We start from the raw sequence: 12,089 nt of genomic DNA, 5'->3' as shown, positions 1-12,089 counted from the left end.
GATAAGTATCATAAGTGTATTGTCATTACCTGATAAATCTTCCAGTTATTATAGAACTCAATGGACGTGTCGCGCAGTAGATCTTACGTCATTGCGACTAAAACGGAAGTATATCTTGATGGCGCGTTTGCTTGATGTCGCGTCGCGTGCATTCAAAAATTTTGTAACGTCGCAGACAAGTTGTCGCGTTGTCGCGCGTTGTGATTGGCTGAAAGGCTTCTTTCGGGGGGAAGTCTTGAGTTGTTTGTCAATACTGAACAATGAATATCCAATTACCAACAAAAGACGGCAGCAGCAATGGAAGGGTTCGAAGAAAAATTAGCAGAAGTCCGAAAATATGGTCATCTTTACGATTCTTCGAGACGAGATTATAAAGATACTCAGAAAACCAATAGTTCTTGGAATGAAATAGCGAGAAACCTTAACACAAATGAACAAATTTGTCGACAGAAATGGAAAAATTTGAGAGATCGTTACACCAAAGCCAAGAAACGAATGAAGTCTAGAAGTGGAGATGCTGGTGGCAAATCTATCCCACCGATATTCCTCAGTCTGTCTTGGTTGTCTGATCATATAAAGCATACGGACACAGAAACTAATTTTCGGGAGGTAGTTATAATCACTATTAAAAAAATTTGATACAATATGGAACAGGCTGACTGATTGAGTAGATTATTATGTTACATCTGTTGTTGTTGTGATTGTAGGAGAACACTGAAGAACCTATAACAACATCAGAATCCCTTCCACTAGGAGAAAATTTTGTTACGATAAATATGGAGGAGTTTGACCTAACCGCATAGTCTCCCTCAACAAGTAGAAGTGATTCAAATGTTAGTGAAAATTTGTGTACAACACCTACATTACCTATCACACCAGTAAGTAGTGACCCATCTGCCCCTTCCACAATTGCTTTGAGTAGAGCTGTGGTAAACCCGACCAAGGGCTGTAGAAAGAGATCTGCACATTTAGAGACATTAGTTTGTGAAAGACTTGATTCTTTGAAAAAGATTAGAGAAGAAAGAGAAACAAAACATATGAAAATTGATGAAGAAAGTCGCTTTTCAGATACTGTGGCTGACACTGTCCGAAAGCTTCCAGGCAAGTTGAAATCTGAAGCTAAATTTTCCATTCATAAAATATTGTTTGAAATGGAACAAAAACTTTATGAAAACAATGTAGACCAATAACTTTCTATGTTTTATAAGTAACAATTTATTATTTCATACAATTAAATATTCATTTATTTAAGAAAACCTCGTTGTATTACATGATCTTGCCATGGTAGTTTTCCCAAAGGAGACATAAAAAATGATTTAAAGTCATTTCTGGTTGCTGTAGCAGCTCTAGAAGCACGAGCACTTGAAAGTCTTTTAATATTCTGAAAAATGTTTTGTGAACCCGCAACATGTCTCCAATCTCCAGGGAGGACTTCGTGAGATGCAGTGGTTGAATCACTGAAATTGGGAGGGGAATATCTAGTGCTAGGTATATTAGCAGCATCAGTAAATAACAAGAAATTGTGAAGTGCAACACATGCCTTCACAATTTGAACAGCTTTCTCAGGGTAAAATTCCATTGGTTTTCCAAGAATTCGCCATCTAGCAGTCATGATACCAAAGGCATTTTCAATTACCCTTCTAGCTCTGGAATGGCAGTAGTTATAAATTTTCTTGGGATTGTCAAGGTTATTACCTTAAGAGTAAATAGAACAAAAATGGCATTAAGATCAACTGTTTTAGCAATTTACTGAGTCTTGGGAAACTCTACCAACAAGCAGCCAGGAAATTTTTTTGATCGCAATTCTTGTGGGGAATGAAAAAAACATTTTGAATGAGTCTTACAGAGACATAAATTAAATAAATTTATTGCATTTTTGAAGTCACAAACAGTTAATATAAATTTTCAAAAATATATGAAATAACAATGTTTTGATTAAATATAAGAAAATTAAATACGAGTAACATACGAGTACATACGAGTGACATACGACTATTTTCTGGTCAACAAATGAGAAACAACACAATTTCTTCAATACATTGATATTTGCGTTTACTTTTCCTTGTATTTGTGTGGACTTTGGGGCAACCATTTGATGGATTTAAATGCTGAAAATGTATTTTACTTTCATACTACATTCATTTGTATGTTTTAGTTGAATTTGTTATAGATATTTTGTCGATGCGATTTGCCAGTATTTGAGCGCTTTTTGACACACTTTCACCTAGGAAATACATATTTATGAAAGCGATTAAATAAACAACGTATAAATAATGCTTTCAAAACGTGCTATATGAAATAAATGTACATTATATATAAATGAGAGTTGCACTGTGTTACGTATATATATCATATAATGCGTACAATTTCAGCTTACTTTTTATGTTTTTAAAGTTCTAGCTGATATAATTCAGTCTTTTAACTGCAAAATCCGTATCGTAAAGACCAAAGTGAATGTATAATCGCTTTCATAAATATGTATTTCCAAGGTGAATGTGTGTCAAAAAGCGCTCAAATACTGGCAAATCGCATCAACAAAATATCTATAACAAATTAAACTAAAACATACAAATGAATGTAGTATGAAAGTAAAATACCTTTTCAGCATTTAAATCCATCAAATGGTTGCCCCAAAGTCCACACAAATACAAGGAAAAGTAAATGCAAATATCAATGTATTGAAGAAATTGTGTTGTTTCTCATTTATTGACCAGAAAATAGTCGTATGTCACTCGTATGTACTCGTATGTTACTCGTATGCACTTGTATGTTACTTGTATGTACTCGTATGTACTTGTATGTATTCGTATGTACTCGTGTGGTGTTTTAGTCACGATCATAAAAGTGCATGGAGTTAACAAAAGAAAATGTACCTGGGTAAGGTCTCATCATATTAACATGAAGAGGAAAAGCAGCATTGCCAACAAATACATAAGGTAATGTAGGTTTACTACCAGATAGATCCTCTGGCAAGGGCAAACCAAGTTGTCCATTTAATAGCTGCTCCCCAAATTTGCTTTCTTGGAAAACCCCCCCATCACTTTGCCTTCCATATGCACCTACATCTACCATTAGAAAGCGATAGCAAGCATCACATACAGCCATTAGTACAACAGAATGAGTTCCTTTATAATTCAAGAAATCACTTCCAGAAAGAGGAGGTGCTTTGAGTTGCACATGCTTTCCATCTATAGAGCCCAGACAATTTGGAAAGTTCCAAAGCCTCCAAAACTCACGCGAAATTTCTGCCCATTGTGAACCAGAAGGAAAGGCAACAAACTCTTCATTCAATGCCAACCAGATAGCTACACACACCTCCAACAAAATTAGGGAAACTGTAGTTGATCCTAATCGGTAACTTGAAGCCACAGTTTGTTGTGAGGCGCCAGACGATAGAATTCTTAACGTAACTGCTAGCCTTTCTTTTACACTAACAGGATTTAAATGCGTAGATGCATGCTTTACATGAGGCATAATTCGATGTGCCAAGTCGTCGAAACGGGCCGAAGACATACGAAAATACTTAAAATGCATTTCTTCGTCTATGCATCTCATTTGTTGAACAAGAACGTATTCACCCTCACTTTTTCTAGAAGCGTGAAGTGGTCGAACTGACCATCTTCTTCGTTTTCGTTTTTTCTGTTGTAGCAACAAAAGTAAATAGCACAACATTTCCTCCTCCTCCAGATCGAGAAGGTCATCCATTTCTCCTCGAACTCGAGTTGCCATGTTTGATCGTGAGAATACCGCATTACTTCATGTTATCCGATTTTGTTGAATACGCGTAGGTAAGCGCGTTAACTATAAACCAATGAACTCTACAACAACTGCGTGAGTCGAGAAGCTTTTATAAAAAAACGGCATGGCTTACCATGTAAATTTTTCAGAGCGGCTAAAAACTTCAAATACTTGAAAATCGGGTATGAAATTTGAAAAGCTGCGTGATCAAATCTACCATTAAATCGGCAAGAGACTATGGGTGTAATTATTTGCTTTATTTGGTGAAAAAGGAAAATGTGATGTGCGCGAATCTGTTTATCAACAGTTGAACATGGAAGGTAATCTCTTTCTTTAAAAATTTAGAAAAATAATCAAATACGGGTTATATAACAGGATCAGGAAACGTTTCACTGATTTTTGAATAAAATGAGCTTCGTCAGATGATGCCGGTCGCTTTGTTGTCCTTTCGCTACAACTGATTTGTTGTAACGTTTTCCATACGTGAATAATCGAAGCTTGAAGTACCTCTCTGCTGTAAGTTTGATGAGCTTAGACCTGTGTTCTTCTTCCAAATCGCCTTTTACCAATACAGTCTCGTGGTCTTCAAACACTCGATGGCTGGAATTCATAATGAAATAATTGCAGACGTTTAGGATCATTCTTTGCTTAATATTTTTTTCGGTTGATATTTGACTCCCGTCTTTGCACACAAACGATTTGAACACTTTCTCAGCATACTCAATAATTTTATAGACTGATTCCGATGGAATCTTTAATCCACCATTGTTGATAAATAGTGTAAAAGCAGATGCTGAAGATATTTCACTATATTTCATGACACAATAGTTGTGGTCAGGATTTGGTGCAGAAAACTGTGCTAGTAGACAAGACATACATGATGAACACGATAGTTCTTTTACAATTTTTGAAACTATAAAGCCTCCAATATAGAACAGGACATTTGATAGGAACTCGGATGTTGTGCTAGTGTTCAATTGTGAGAAAAGAAGGTTTCCATGAGCAATTGCATCTGGTTGATAGGTTTCATCAATTGCAGGACTTTTTAATGGGGCTTTATGTTTCTGTGAGTGAAAGATTGGAATGATAGTTGTGGAAAAGTTGTGGAATGTTTGACAATTAGCACTCTTAGAAGCAGTCACAGCATTTCTCATCAGCATTCGTCTCAGGGAGTATTTGATTTGAAGACAATTTGGATTGTTGTTCCAGCCCCCTTTAGCTCGGATACATGAGAACAGCAATTCCAGATGATCTTGAGAGAACTTGTATGTGAGTAGATATTTGAATGGTGGAACTGCATTGGTGAACATCTCATTTGCCATTTCAATTGTTGTCTTGATGCAAATAACAAATCCTAGTATAAATGTTTTTCTGCCATGGGTTATCAGGTGTTGTTGTGTTGAGCCAATGTTTATCTTCAGGTCTAGCAAGTATTTAGCAGTAGATAATAAAATTTCTTCCCATGTTTGTTTGGATTGCAAGCGAAGTGGCTGTTTAAATCCTTTCCCTAAGATATTTCTTGAATTAAGTATGTCAAATAAGCGGTCTATTACTCTGATGAATGTGACAGTTCCATTGGAGTTTTCAAATGAACTATGTTTCATTGAGACGTCTAAAAATTCAATGGCATTAGCAACTGAGGAACAGAGGGTTTGTGTAGCTAGTCTCACATTCATTTTGTGCCTGAGAAATTGAATATGCTTTGGGGTTAGCTTGTTGCCAAGGGTAAAACCCTCACTTTCCTGGAGGGTGGTTAAGGACTCAAAAAACTCCCATTTAATTGAGTTCTTTTTGCCATCAACAAATGATTTCAAATGATGTAGGGCATTTCTTGCTAATTTCAACATATGACATGGATCAAGGATAGCGTAGATGTAGTACTTTTGTGTAGGATGTTTAAATTTTGTAATTATTGTGTTGTAGGATGTTGTGAAAGTGCAACCAAGTTGTCTGAACATTGTAAGGTTTACTGCTGTGCCATCTGTTGTGATTGACCACGCACGAAGTCCTGCTTCAGCTGCCAATGAAAGTGCCATATTGGCAAGTTCGGCTTGTGTTTTGCCACTCATTTTGGTTGCAAGAAAATATCCTATTGGACATTTCCAGTGACTTCGTGCACCCACAAGAAGAAATACAATGGCTTCAATTGCAATTTCACATGTCTTTTCAGTTGGTATTGGTCCATAATCAACAAAGCCCACATATCTCTCTTGATTTGCATCCCACAAGGTTTGTTTTCTAATTTCCATTGCGTCTATTACAAGGAAGCAATCTCTCCTGTCTGTAGATTTTTTGACTTCTGATAATGAAATGAATGCTTCCTTAATGAATCCAGGTTCACATTTTATAGTGCTGGACCATTTTTTTATCATTGATGGATTTGGAAGAGGCAATATTGATCTAACATACTCATATGCCTTTGGTGAATAATAATTAATAGTTGTTGAAAATTCTTTCACAGCGTCTGAATATCTTCATGCACAAGGTGCACACTTAACATTGTTCTTGGTGTCTCTAAATATTGAGAGTTGTATATGGTCAAACTTTGCATGCAAATGTTCAGCAGTATCACTTGATATAATCAGTTTTTCTTTTAGTTCCTTAATAATGTCTGTCATTGTTTGTTGTTTTGCTTTAGTCCGCCTTAGTTGTTGTTGCAATCCTCTAATTTTTCTTTTAAACTTTCCTTCCAGGTATGATCTTCACTCATTTGCTTCTCCAAATTTCTTGCAGTTTGAGTGATCGAGAAAAACCTTTTCTGATGGAGTCAGTGGTGTTATGGTTTTTAAGTCAGATGGTGATTTGATTTTTCTTCTTGCATTCCTGGATATACCATAGTGTGAGCCAGTGAGTTGTGGATTTATAATTCGCACAGCAGCATGTTTCAGTCTGCAGTTGGTTTCTGAAGGTGGTTTTATGTAGTCGTGTCTGGAGAAATGATTGCTACAGATTCTGCTGGAATGGGATGCTTTAAAATTTGGACTATTGTTGGTATCTTTTACCACCTCCCACATTTCAAGAACTGGTGCATTATTTAGTGGGAATCTAAATGTTTGGTTTTATTCAGTTTTCTCCTTAAGTTTTTGCTATTCAAGTTAATTATTTATACCTGATTTAAAAATGATATATAAGTAGGGAATTGTATAATGTATCGTACATATTTCTAATGTGTACAGTATTATTTTTTTCTAAAGGTTAGTTGACTATATTATCCTAGCCTTACCTGTGAAATGAAACTTGATTTTTCGTCATTTTTGAGTGGCATTTTGACCCACTTTTAATTATTTTTTGTTTACTCGTGCAACCATCAATCACACAATTATGTGGCATTGTAATTTTCTTAAAACCAAACTCTAATATTTTATTTCTTCCAACTTTTTGAAATGTTTCGCACTGTTTTTTTGTTTTCGTTTACGCTCTGAACTTTCAAAAAGGACTGGGGCGAGCTAATTTTGCTCGGAAACACAAAAATTACCGAAAAACAGCGTTTTTTGCCCTGACAGCTTCATTTTCAAAGATTCAAACAATATTATAAGGATAGACTAGTGCATTTTACATCCTTTTAGTGAAAAAAACGAGGGGTGTCAGTTTTGTATTCAAGTTATAAGGCATGTTTTCACGTGCCAAAATAAAGTTCGATTTTCATCCTTCTAAAAAGAAGCTTAAACATGTAAAAATGTCGTTTGAACTTGTTTTATATTAAAGTTCAAACATTGTTTAAGGTTTTTAGACATTAAGCTGGCTCGACGACCACTGTTTTTTGCAAAAAATCCGGCAATTTCGAAGTGATGTATTTCGCCTCCGTACCCTCAATGGCGGCGCTCATGCAGGCTTCAAAGATGGCGTCCAAGTTAGCCTTCCAGCAGTGAACTCCATATATATATATATATATATATATAAGTTTGAAAATTTGTAATCCAGGCATTGAATATATAAAGATAAACGTTTCTCCGGATTTTTAAATGATTTTTATTGAGCTTTCGACTCGTTGCTCAATATATATATATCGAGCAACGAGTCGAAAGCTCAATAAAAATCATTCAAAATCGGAGAAACGTTATATATATATATATATTTAGGAAGTTTATAATTTATGATTTTCCGTATAAAACAGTGCTCGATGCCCAAGAGCAGAGCGTGAATATGTGTAGTGGTGTTGAGAAAATAAAACTACAATTTCATCCCGACAAGCCTGTTTCGTGATTGCTCACTCTTCAGGGATTTAATCACTCTTCAGGATTTAAATCCCTGAAGAGTGAGCAATCACGAAACAGGCTTGTCGGGATGAAATGTAGTTTGTGTATCCAATATATATATATATATATATATATATATATATATATATATATATATATCTATATCTGGAATGATAACGACAATACATTTTATAGATATAAAATTGAAGCCAAAGTCCTAGTCTCTTGCGCGGTTTGTACGTCAGTTCCAGTCCTTCAAAGTCGAATATTCACGCGGTTTGTACGTCAGTTTCATTCCCCTGAGTGCCAAACATACACGGCCAATATAAATTTGAATAAAAAATTGCAAAAGCATAAACATATAAACAACATCACGGCAAACGACACACGAGGCCAACTCTTCGCAAAAGGTTATTTTTTACTTCTGAAACTTTACTACAGTGAGTTCGTTGTAACTTACAATTTGTAACGACAAAAAGCCAACTGAAAATTACACTCAATGCTAAAAAGACAATACAATAAGAAAACATGACGAGAAAATATTCAAGCAAAAATTTTTCTTACATCGGAAGGTAAATTTTCAAATGGTGTCAGACAGTGTTCGTCTTTTTTTGTCATTTCAGTGGATTTAAAAATCTGTTTTTCCGACGAAAAAAGAAACTTGAATATCCAGTTTCATAAAAAATATTGAGTCTATAACTCGCATTTTTACTTTTTACAGAGCGATTGTATTTTTCATCGATTTTGATAGTGCTTGAAATAGTAAATGGTTGTCATCTCGATATCAATAATTGAATATCCTTAAAGACTTTGATATGTTTTGAGCAGATCGACTGTGTATGACAAAAATATATAGTAGCTATATTATAGATGTTTTCATTCTATTTGTAAAATTTGTAGAATAAAAATTCATGCCAACAAATCCTTTTAGTTTATTTGAAAAACGTAATAATAGTTTTGCATTTAGGATGATGTAGAATTGAAATAAATATACTTCAAAAGATTTTCTTCGTTAAGATAAAACTGACTAGTAAAATGAAATCAACTGAGGTGAAACTAAAGATCTAGGATACGAAAAAATACAAATTGTTTATAAACACGCGAGAAACACGAGTGATGACGAATGATGACGACAAATATTTTTTTGGCTTCAATTTTTGGCTTCGGTTATCATTCCAGTTATTCAAATGTCGAGTTCACTGCCTTCCAGTTGTTGTAGAGTTCACTGCTATAAACACAGCTTAGCGCGCGCGCACCTATCTCGCGCAAATCGAAAGTACGCGCGACGCTTGTCGCGCGCAGCATAAATCGGCCATGATCAAATATTGATCATGGGTCATGATCAAATGTTGACGGCGGCTAAAATGTAACGTATTTATTGGTATTTATCATACTTTCTTATCGATACTGCGTGTCGAACAGTCGAAGCAATTTTTAAATCTGTTTATGCCACATCCTTAAAGAAGGTCGCCGAATCGGATTGTTGTTCCCATGGTATATTAAGAGCAAACTTTCGACTTTAACAACATGCCATATTCAGTGCGAAATGATTAGCGTTACATTTCATAATGGCATTTTGTTAATGTTGAAACATGTTTGCCCTTAAAAAATCGTCGTTTTTATAGCTAATTTGTTTTTTAACTGTTTTATCAGTAATCATTCAATTTACCAAATTTCTTTGATTTTGTTTGTAAAGTTTATTATTGATCAATCTAACGTCAACAAAAAAATGAAAATGGAACATAAGTCAGACATGAAATACTGTTAAACATCTGTACTTATCAAAGCAGATTTTTATGCTTTTACACTTTACAAAGTAAGACATATACAAAAGTTGGGAGGCAATTCTCCCCCCTTGCCTCTCCATCTCAGCGGCCCCTGTCCTCATAGGTAAAAGTAGCATAAACAACAAGAGTTTTGTTTCTTTTTCTCAATCTGGAGCTGGAGTTTTTAAATACAAAGAAGTAAAATTTTTTCATTTAAATCTTTTCTGTCTATCTCTTAATTATTGCCTTGCTCTTTTCCTTATGCTTGGTATATGAAGAATGTGGCATTAATCAATACATTAATGGTTATAGCACTTGGCAGATCCACGGTATGTCAGAACAAGACTACACAAAACGACCATTTATCAAGTGAAAAGTGTTAGTATCCCTGAGTGTTAAGTAGAACACAAGTATTAACTCAATTTAATGCATTTTGGTACATTTGTACTCTTGAGTTTGCATTTGGGTTGAACAAGTTTGTAGTCTGGAGTCAGAATATGTTAAATCGCCATGTTTTAAACTCAAACACCACACTTAGGAATAATTATGTTGGTTAAAACTCTCTAATAAAAATTTTGAAATCAAAATTCTACCAATAGGTTTGTTTTCAACTAAGTATTTTCAGTTTTAAATTTCATATTTTTAATTTATTTAGACTTACCCTTGATCCATTAGTAGATGTTTTTTTAATATATCAATTTAAATCGCCCAGGCCAAACTTTTTCCGTTTTTTTGTCCTATGCTCTGAACCATTGAATTGAATGCTCTGAACAGCTATTGCTTCCTTATATTGAAAACCTCAATTCTTTTTTACAAAGTTTCTTGCGATATCTCTGTGTTCCTGTTACTCGAGTATCCGCGTCACCATTTGTGGAAGGTTACTCTGACGGATGGAAAATAGTGGCTTTGGCAACTACTCTTCATTCTGTCGCTCGCACTCAAAGACCACCAATGGCAATGGTAGACACGAAATGTTGAATTTCATCGCTTTCATTACGAATTTTTACGAGGTAGGAATTATTCTTTGAGCTTACGCGCAGATTTTTTAAGCCTGACTGACTCGATTTTGGAAAAGAATATACATTTAATGAATCCGTTCAATCTTGAATGTAGGAAATCAATTACCTTTCCTCCAATATATGCTGTTTTATCCATTGGGCAAAATTTATAATCGGAATCGATTAAAGTATAGAAAGTTAATTAATATGGCAGTGTTTAGTCGGCTGGCTAATAGCTCAAATTAGTCTAGCAGCTGATATATACGTAATTTGAAATTCATCCAAATGGACCAGTCATTGATCCAACTATTTAATCTCTATTACGGTTTTAGAATTTGTAAAAATTGTAATAGCTAGTTTACAGTTCATATCTTACATTCTAACCTAATTAAAAAATTATTGGTCTAAAAAAGATCAGTTAGGCTTATTTTGAAACAACTAAATTCATACTATAACGCATTTTGTGCTAAAGTTTGAAGTACTCAAGGCTCCTCATTTCATTTAATTTAGGCTTACTGGCATGAACAAGTTTTTTTGATAGGAGTAAACTCCTCCAAAATAGCTCTCTCAAATCATATTTTCTTTATCGTATTTATTTTTTAAATACAGAAGTGAGTACTAATTACCGCCTATGACAGTCTTTTTGGGAATACCTGCCCTGTCTCTCCTGCTACCACCACTTAGAGTTAGGCATGATGCTTTTGTTTTTGTGAGTTTTGAGAGGTACATATGTAGGTTTGATGTAGGAATTGTCTCTGAACCTTAATTGGGGGCTGTTTATTCGTATTATCATCTTTGTCTGACTGATCTCTTTTGAAAGTGATCCCCCCTAAGCTTGACGTATGAATAACCTTACTCATTGTATGAAATTGTATTTACTTATGCATGTAAATATGATTGCTTACTACCTTGATTTTCTTTACCTCTTTAAGTAATGTTTTCATCACAAATTGCTTAGCCAACACATATAGTGTTGCAGTAATTTTTGCATAATTTTGCAGTCATTTAAGGATTAATTATTTTCGTAATTTTTGAATGGTTACACTGCAGATAAAATGAAATGGCCTCAAGGTTCTGCAACTTTCATAAATTGCCATTAGTCATACTTTATAATTTTTACAGCCTGAAAGGTGGCTATTTTTCTGGAGCATCCACTCATAATGATGTCTACTTTTGCAAATTTATGCTATGTATGAGCTTTAGATGGTGTTACTAATGACATTGTACAGTCTTTTACGATCTAACAGCTAAAAAGTATTTTGAAAGAAATTTTCTCAGTTCACACTGACAGTAATGAGGACAACCTTGTTTCTACTTCAAAAAGCCAGCCTCAAGAAAAATATCCCAAGACTGGCTTTTAATACATATGTATTACTAAAATAGTGGTTACA

The 12,089-nt window shown here is 34.7% G+C and overlaps 3 protein-coding genes across 3 annotated transcripts; 1 reads left to right on the top strand and 2 right to left on the bottom strand.

Moving 5' to 3' along the window:
• The first annotated feature begins 293 nt into the window (after positions 1 to 293).
• Positions 294 to 1,256, top strand: LOC124456099. The gene is made up of 2 exons (XM_047006631.1): positions 294 to 609; positions 708 to 1,256. Exons 1-2 carry the CDS (start codon positions 298 to 300, stop codon positions 801 to 803), a joined length of 408 nt encoding a protein of 135 aa, XP_046862587.1. The 5' UTR covers positions 294 to 297; the 3' UTR covers positions 804 to 1,256.
• Positions 1,196 to 2,951, bottom strand: LOC124456098. The gene is made up of 2 exons (XM_047006630.1): positions 2,874 to 2,951; positions 1,196 to 1,695 (listed from the first exon to the last, which is right to left on the bottom strand). Exons 1-2 carry the CDS (start codon positions 2,890 to 2,892, stop codon positions 1,244 to 1,246), a joined length of 471 nt encoding a protein of 156 aa, XP_046862586.1. The 5' UTR covers positions 2,893 to 2,951; the 3' UTR covers positions 1,196 to 1,243.
• Positions 2,951 to 3,729, bottom strand: LOC124456132 (putative nuclease HARBI1). Its single transcript, XM_047006666.1, has 2 exons — positions 3,047 to 3,729; positions 2,951 to 2,966 (listed from the first exon to the last, which is right to left on the bottom strand). The coding sequence occupies exons 1-2, from the start codon at positions 3,727 to 3,729 to the stop codon at positions 2,951 to 2,953; spliced, it is 699 nt and encodes a 232-aa protein (XP_046862622.1).
• Between the last annotated feature and the right edge of the window lie 8,360 nt (positions 3,730 to 12,089).

Source organism: Xenia sp. Carnegie-2017, unplaced genomic scaffold (assembly GCF_021976095.1).
Source record: "Xenia sp. Carnegie-2017 unplaced genomic scaffold, XeniaSp_v1 HiC_scaffold_42, whole genome shotgun sequence".
NCBI classification, from domain to species: Eukaryota; Metazoa; Cnidaria; class Anthozoa; order Malacalcyonacea; family Xeniidae; genus Xenia; species Xenia sp. Carnegie-2017.
This window is presented reverse-complemented; position numbering and strand designations above follow the sequence as displayed.

Coding starts and splice junctions, on each gene's coding strand:
- LOC124456132 (XM_047006666.1), bottom strand. CDS start 3,729: ATGGCAACTCGAGTTCGAGGAGAAATGGATGACCTTCTCGATCTGGAG.
- LOC124456099 (XM_047006631.1), top strand. CDS start 298: ATGGAAGGGTTCGAAGAAAAATTAGCAGAAGTCCGAAAATATGGTCAT. Junction 610..707: donor CAGAAACTAATTTTCGGGAG/GTAGTTATAATC, acceptor TTGTGATTGTAG/GAGAACACTGAAGAACCTAT.